The sequence below is a fragment of the Cicer arietinum genome, chromosome 5, assembly GCF_000331145.2.
Source record: "Cicer arietinum cultivar CDC Frontier isolate Library 1 chromosome 5, Cicar.CDCFrontier_v2.0, whole genome shotgun sequence".
Taxonomy (NCBI): Eukaryota; Viridiplantae; Streptophyta; class Magnoliopsida; order Fabales; family Fabaceae; genus Cicer; species Cicer arietinum.
Window position 1 is genome coordinate 60,317,391 of NC_021164.2, and position 8,539 is coordinate 60,325,929.

Here is an 8,539-nt window from a genome sequence, read left to right on the forward strand (position 1 = left end):
TAGTCCTCGTTGAACCGTGCCAGCTGCTGCTGTGGTGATAAGTAAAGCCCAATTATGAACAAAAATTCACGTTATTATTAGTTTAATGTGGTCTAGTTGAGGAGATTTGAATTCAAATTTCTGTTGTTTTTTGGCTGTCTCGGTTGTCAATGATGACTTATATAGCCCATAAGGAAGACTTGGAGGCATTAAAAAAATTGTGATGCGCTGCTGCTAGCAAAGTAAAACCGTGAAATTCAACGATGTATTTAACATGCCAAATGAGTTTTAGTTAGCAATTGACTAATTCAAATAAACTGATTATTTTTAGTATCCGATTATCAACTAATATGTTTAGAAGTTGGCTGATTATGAATTTAAATTCATTTTGACCATTCCTGATGCATGTTTTATGCAAAGTTGTACATCTATACCGTTTCTGAAGACACGTAAATTATTCATTCTAATTGAATCGATCTTGTACAATAGTTGAACATGCTTGTTCGTTAAATACTGTTCATACTGTGGGCATGATATTATTGACTTGATTACAGGTCTTGGGGGTGATCTTTCAACTTTTCTCTCCAGCTTCACAAATCATTAATTTTATCATTTCACTTGCACAATAATGTTGACTTCCCAAGTTCCAAAACGGATTGACGGGCCTTTACTTTGGTTGTTACAGAATAATTTCTACATGAACACGGACATAATCTATTAAAAATTCAGATATTATTAAAATAAATTTACAACAACCTTTGCTTACTATTTTAATATACATTGAACTTTTCAAATTGATTGAGTCTATCTTATGTAATAATTGCTCATTGCTCATGTGTATTAATTTGGAAGAAATGGAATAGCCTGTCAAAATTTCTTTTTGAATTTGGGATGTGCCTTGTACAACTCTAAAACTAACTTGTAGGATAAAAATTTCCGATTACTTATAAATATTTTGTTAAATTTTTATTTTATTTAACGTGAGACTTTTAACGATTTCAAACACGACTATCTTTTTTAGTTTTTTCTTTCTTCAAAATTGTATATATTTTTTACTCTATTTTTTTTGACTAATTTACTCTAATTTGAACTATGTACAATTTTAGTTTTTTTTAGCAATGTTAATTTCTTAACTTTTCAATGGTTATAGTCAAATCTTCCTTTTATTTATTTATTTAAAGCTCGTATTTTCATAATTTATTAAAAAAATAAATTAGATTGAACACATTTAGTTGGAACTAATTTAATTAAAATTTCACCAATTAAAACATCAATTTTTTTTTGTTTTATATATATATATATATAAGATCCATCCTTGAGCCTCAAATATTTTAATAAAAAAAGTGAGACTTTCTATGGTTTAGTAAAAGGAAATTGACAGTAAACCGAATTGATAGTGAACTGTATTTGCATAGTTTTTTAATAAAAAGTTTAAAATCACTAAAAATAAACTTGATTGATATAATGTCACACATTGCCCAAATTAGATGAATAAAGACGTAATAAATCCTTTTTTCATAAAGAGAGATAGAGACAAAATTTAAATAATGTGAAATTTTATAGTGAAAATACTAATATATTGAAATTTTCTAGTGAAAAGGAAGTAAAAAAAGGGTGCAATAAACAATTATGGTGTTTTGAAAAGGAAAAAAAATGGATGGACATGTAATAATATAATATCATAATGTGTGTATGGGTCATTCCCATTTCCCTCCCATTTTGGGAGGAATAATAATAAAAGAAACGTAAATGATAGTTGTTGCACTTCTTTTCTATTATATTCCCTCTTTATCTTTTATCCTTTGTCTTAGCAAAGGAAATTATCTATATACTTGTTCCACTTATTTTCCACTCTTTAGGCATTTGCTTCAATTCAAAGGCCAAAGACGGCAATTCTACCTATGAAACTGTAATTCCTATTTGCTTGCATCATGTTATTGTTTATGTTATTCATTTTGTTGAACACTATTTTGTTAGATTGCGTTTTGACATAATGCACCAACCAAATTCGTTTTCCTAATTTTCCAACTTGCCGATCTCCTGCAAATAAACCTTAGGTTATATAGACTACACATCCATTTTTTTATAAGCATGTTTTTCACAATTTCACATCTATTAAGATAATATAGTATATTTTCAACGATTTCATGTATATAAATATATTGATATTGTAAATAATTTTTACTACGTTAATCATTAACAATTTTTAAATTATTAAAATTGTTTAATTTTTTATCATAGTTATTTTGAAAATTATACATAATTACTTTGTAATGTGTCATTTTGTACACCGACTATGGAGGAGCAACACAAATGTAAGGTTTTTAAAGTCTAGTTTGAGGTCTGCTGTAAAAAGTTTATAAAAAAAAAATGTTTAATGTGCATCTAAACTCTAATTAATAATTCAAAAGCGATAAAAATAGAAAAAACTATTTAATAGAAAAAGAGAGAGAAAAAAATAAAAATAAAAAATTGAATATTAGTATAAAAATTAAAGAGACACAAATATAAGAGTTGCATAAAAAATAGCTAATATTAAAATTTGGTTTAGGCGAAATTGAACGTCGATAGATTATTGATTGGGCAGACAAACCTATGATTACGGTAGGAATGCACAACAACCCTATGTTTGATTTTAATAAACTTTATCGACCAGTAATTTTTAATTATCAACCCTGTTTGGAACACAAAAATTAAATTAATTCAAACGCATTAATTGTTTGACAATTTGACTTTGACCTATCTTGCTTACAGTTTACTCATGAAGAGTATCTCACAGACAAAAATGACCAACAATGTTCTGCATCACCATGTGACATGACATGCTCCAACAAATCACTCCGAAATTGGAGGCTCATAAAAAACGAATAACAAACAATTTACAATATATCTGATTTAAGTACAAATCTAAAAAAAATAAAGAAAAAAAAAACTCTGGATCCATTTCATCAAATCAAACAGTTGTAGGTTGAAGACAAATATTTGAAGGCTGGATTTGAATCTGTTGAACTTGTAAACTTGTCAATGAAGAACCTGATCTTCTTTTCCAAAGACTATCATTTTTGCTTCCTTCATCCAACTTAGGCACTCTTTTGATCACAGGCAAAGGAGGATCCAATTCATCAATTTTTATGTCAACAACAACATTCTCATTCCTGACACATCTTTGATGTTTTTTTGTCACATTTATAATACCCCTTTGTTTAGTTATGGTGGTAGAAGTAGTAGTTGAGGGGGTGTTGATAAGATTCTTACCAGAAAAAAGTTTTTTGAGTTTTGAGTATTTCACAACTGGTGAAATTGTTGAGCTACTTTTGTTGTTTGTGAAACTGATGAGTTTGCATTGTGATGTTGGAAATCCAGAAATTTTGTTGTTTCTCTTCACTTGACCCATGCAACCTATTTTTGGGGATAAAGGGTCATTGCTGGTGGATGATGGGTTTCCTCTGCATCTTGGAAGATTCACATCTTTGATTGTGGGTCTTGAACATAGCATTGGAAAGAATGTATTTTTTTGATGATGGGTGTAAAATTGATGATGGTTTTGAAATTTTTGATTACCCATTTTGTTGTTTCTTTAAAAGTAACAATTTTTAGTAGATGGGGTGGTTTGATTGAGAGTTGAGAGAATGGTTTTATGTTGGTTCTCTAAAGAGTGAAGAAGAAATTGAGTGGAAGAGAATGAAAGGACAAGAACATAAGAAAATGTCAGAGGAAATAACCAAGTCTTTTTCTTTTGGGTGTTTTGTGTTGTGTTGTGTTGGTCTTTCAATCTGAGAGTTTGATGTTGTCAAAAATATGTACTATAAGCCTAGCTAGCTTATGTGTTGTTTTGTGATTGTGACCTTTTATTTTAGAGTATTAATTGGAGTAAAGAAACAAGTACTACTAGTAATGAATAAGAAGACAAAAAAGAGTAAAAAGAATAGAAAATGGTATCATTGCAATTGCAAAGAAGGAGCCTCATTGACGACAGTGTGGAGTGTGTGTGGATTGGTTTTATTTAGAAATTTAGCAGAGATCAGATCAGAGAATAGGTTTATGTCTGTCTGATTAAGCACTTCACTACAAATTTATGTATGGAAAATTGGAAAGGACTAGTGATAGATCCAGCTAGCTAGAGCATCTTCTTCTATATATGTGCCTGTGTGGGATCTGAGTTCTTGATTTAATAATACTAGTAAACTATTTCTGTGTTATTAGTAAAAACAAAAAATTACTTCATATTTTCTGAGAAAAATAGTTAATATATTTAAGTTATGAAAAATGATTAAAAAAAAGGTAATTGAAAAGTCTAAATAGTTTTGTTCTTTTATGGATATTTATCTATGAGAATAAAATGTAAATAAATCAAACGGTGTTTTAAGTATAATAATATTAAATATGATATAATTAATCTACTTTTTGTTTTTATTTTTTTAGAACTTTTGATTAAATTTAAAATTTAAAAATATAATATTTTTGTTATTTATATTTAGAATCAAAGAAAATACTAATTATTATAAGATAAAATAAAATCATTGACTGAGCGAGATCAACTGCAAAAATAAAATAAAAATATTTATTGAGCAAAATCAACTATTCATTGTCCCACTTTTGTGACTTTGTTTTGGGGTGGAGTGAAAAGGGGATAAAGAATTAGGGTGAAAATAATGATGAAAAACAAGGGAAGATGTGTAGTAAACTTTAGTTGATTTTCTATGTTATTTAAATGAAGAGGGATAATGTTTAGGTTAATAAAAAAATTATAAGTAAAAAATAAGGTTAGGGTATAATACATAAAAAAAAAAAAATCAAAAGTTATTAAATGTATTTTTATTTTATTATCAATTATTTAATTCAAGATTCTTGTGACTTTAACAACTTATAATGCACATTTCTCCGAGTAAAGTGCAAGAACATAGAATGGAGGATTTTTATTTTATTTCTATTGATATATCAACTTTTTTTTTTCTTTAAGTGACATATTAATTTAATGAAAAAACTTTATTTCATAAAATATAAACAATTATTTAATGTTTACACAATCACATTTGAATTTGTATATTTTTTAGTCTTGAAGTTGTATATTTTATGTCTAAAGAAACTTGTATATTTAAAAATTATTAATACCATTGTGAATATTTAAATTAAGATATACTTTGATATTTTCGTTGATATTGCTCGTTCAACACCAATCAATTGGAGATGTTTTTTCTTGGAGATAATTTTTTAAGTTTCTTACAAAGTTCTTTGGTTGTCGATTTGTCTTCCACATTTATAAGAATATTACTATCCAATCAATTAGGTGTTTTAGAAATGTTTTCTTTTAACGCATTGTGTAATTCTGATTATATCAACATATATTTTACTTATATTTTCCACAAGTCAAAGCTAATTTTTCCATCAAATTTCTCTATGTCAAACTTATAAAATGTGAGGCACAAAAGACCACTTAATAATTAATTTTTTTTATATAATTTTTTGTCTAAACAACACTTCTAGAGAGTATACTAAGAACTTATTACCCCCCAAAATCAAAATTTTCATATGATGTGCAAGATTGGACAAAACTGCACCCACAAAGTATACTCAAAATTCTCCTTCCATAGCTCAAACCAAAAGCTATATATTATAGTTTCCAAGTGTATTGATGTAAATTCAATTCCCCCACTACTATTTCCTACGATTAAACCGCATCTTGTGACTCCATTAATCTTTGATTTTCCCCTTTCAGGAGGAACGATCATTTGAGGCCTGGATTGTAGATCGATTTCATAGAGAAAATAAAGTTATATTGAGAATTGGTTGGACTTCATAATTTGAAAAGGTGTAAACAATCTTTCTGCTATCCCACATCCTGCTGTCTGAATCAATTAATTCACTAACCAACCCATTCTCACCCAAACTACAAACAGGACTCCAAACTTTCAATTTTGTTTGTTAAAAATCCAAAACTGTCGTCCCATTAATTTTTACTAAGGTTTTCGTCATCAATTTTCTACACAAATTCATTAATTGCTTTCTCCTTCCTGACATGTGTTCGTATTTCTTTCTATCTTTCCATGCGACTCTTATCTATGTTTTTATCAAATAAATTTATTTTTCTTTTCGATTTTCCACATCGTTTTTTTATTGTTTCTATTTCTTTTATTTGAATTATTTTATCTTTCCTTTATTCATATGTCGATAGAAAATTATTTTTGCTTACGTGGGTTTATTTATTATTTTTTGATGAATATATAAACTACATTAATCAATTTTTTTGAACTAGAGCTAACAGATGGATTAAACTAATAAATTTTAAAGTGATCAATTTAAAATGTTTCAATTGTTCTGTTATAGTAACTTACACAACAAATATTCTACGAAGTACTAATTGTTTCCTTAATGACTATGGATAATTAAACTATGATGACATATTTATGGTAATTTTAGAAACGAGAGAAATTAGTATATTTAGAAACGTCATCTCCTTTATGATAATTTTGTAGTTTAAAAAATCACTTTTATAAAATTGTATACAAACAGAATAAAAATCATTTTTATGATAGTAAAACAACGAAAAATCAAAAAATCATTTTTAAACAAATCTCTAAAAAATAATCTCTAAACTAAAAATCATTTTTATTTAAACTCAAACAAACGCACGCATTTTCTTACTTGATATGTCCAATATATATATATATATATATGAATTTTTTAATTTGCATTCACTCATATTTTAACAAGTTATATTTTAAGGTGTATTTAGCAAAATTTGTATATCTTAAAGAGTATTTAACGAATTTGTATTTATTGTTGATTAATTTACACCAATTAAAAAACCTTGAAATAGTGAGAAAAAAAATAGAAACGTAGAATGAAAAATCCATTTATATTTTTTTTGTTAATTGTTAGGGGTACAAAATTTAGTGACCAAAATCTCTAATTTGTATCCTTATTTTGAGTTTTTTTAGTAGGATAATTTATTATTTTAACCTTCGTATAGTATGTTTTGTTTTTTAGTTTTAAAAACTATTTTAAAATAAATTTCAGCCACTGAAAATATGGTTGGATTGAGTTGCGGGTCACTAGTAGTAATATGGTATGGTGACCACTCAAAATAGAGAACTAAAAGAGGAAGTAGAAAAGAGAGAAAAGACTCATATTTTTGGAGTGTTTTCGGTGTGATTTCTAGGTCGAATTGGCCGGATCAGAGAAAAAATGTACAATTTTATTGTATTTTTCGAATACAAAAAATTAATACATCATTTAGCTCAGATTTAACTAAAACGGACGACACCCACATATAAAATTCAATTTACATGCGTTTTTATCCTTCACAAAATTGAGTACACTTAAAGTCATTTCTCAATTGACATACATTCTATTTATTAACACTATCTTATTTTTTTTTATAAAAGATTTCTTTATTTTTTCAATTCAAAATAAACTCTATGATTTTCAATATCATTTTTAATGGTGTATTTTGGAGGCTTTTTTTATTATCAGATTTAACTAAAACGGACGACACCCACATATAAAATTCAATTTACATGCGTTTTTATCCTTCACAAAATTGAGTACACTTAAAGTCATTTCTCAATTGACATACATTCTATTTATTAACACTATCTTATTTTTTTTTATAAAAGATTTCTTTATTTTTTCAATTCAAAATAAACTCTATGATTTTCAATATCATTTTTAATGGTGTATTTTGGAGGCTTTTTTTATTATTATACCACTAAAACAAAAATTAAATACCATAATACCACTCTTTTCAAATTATATACCAAAGTATCATCATTTTTCAACTTTGTATTCCTTCCTCTTAGAAATCGGTCCTTGCCGCTAAACTTTCTCAACTAATCTTTTTTTTTTTTAGAGAAGGAAGGGAAATCGGTTTCCTCAATACCGATTTCTCAACTAAAAATTTGTTTTTTTTTTATTTTTTTTTCAAATTATTAAATTTATTTTATTATTTTTAAAATTATTTTTATTAGTGGTACTATTTAATAGGCACATATATAGGGAATTTGATCAATTAATAAAGCCACGTTCACCCGCTGAGAAATAATGCAACACATTATTTTTCGTTAACATCTTTCTTAATAATAAATATATATTTTCTTAATCAATAATTGTTATTTTAATTAAATAATTAATTTAAGTTTCATTTATTATTAATTTAATTCATTATTATTTTAATCAAATAATTAATTTAAGTTTTATTAATTATTTAATTAAGTAATTAATATTTTAATTCAATAAATAAATACAATGTTAATTTTATATTTTATAATTATTAAAAAAATTAATTAAATGGACTCCATAAAATAACAATATTTAATTTAATATTATAATTTAACATACAAATACCAAATGAGTGAAAAAAATATATACAAATTTTATTACATTAATCTCCTATATGGTGTCCAGTCCCACATTGTGGTGGTCGACGAATACAACGTGGACGACGTGGAGGTGAGTTTTCTTCGTCAACTGGGGCATATGGCTCCTGAACATTTTCACTTAGTAGGTCGACATGCATCGAAGAAGTATGATCTACTTGATTTGGGAATGATGGAACACCAAA

At 26.7% G+C, this 8,539-nt stretch overlaps 1 protein-coding gene across 1 annotated transcript; it reads right to left on the reverse strand.

Annotated features, from left to right (window-relative positions):
- Positions 1-2,677: 2,677 nt before the first annotated feature.
- LOC101488620 (uncharacterized) lies at positions 2,678-4,080 on the reverse strand. The gene has a single exon (XM_004515606.4). The coding sequence runs from the start codon at positions 3,542-3,544 to the stop codon at positions 2,933-2,935; it is 612 nt and encodes a 203-aa protein (XP_004515663.1). The 5' UTR covers positions 3,545-4,080; the 3' UTR covers positions 2,678-2,932.
- Positions 4,081-8,539: the final 4,459 nt, after the last annotated feature.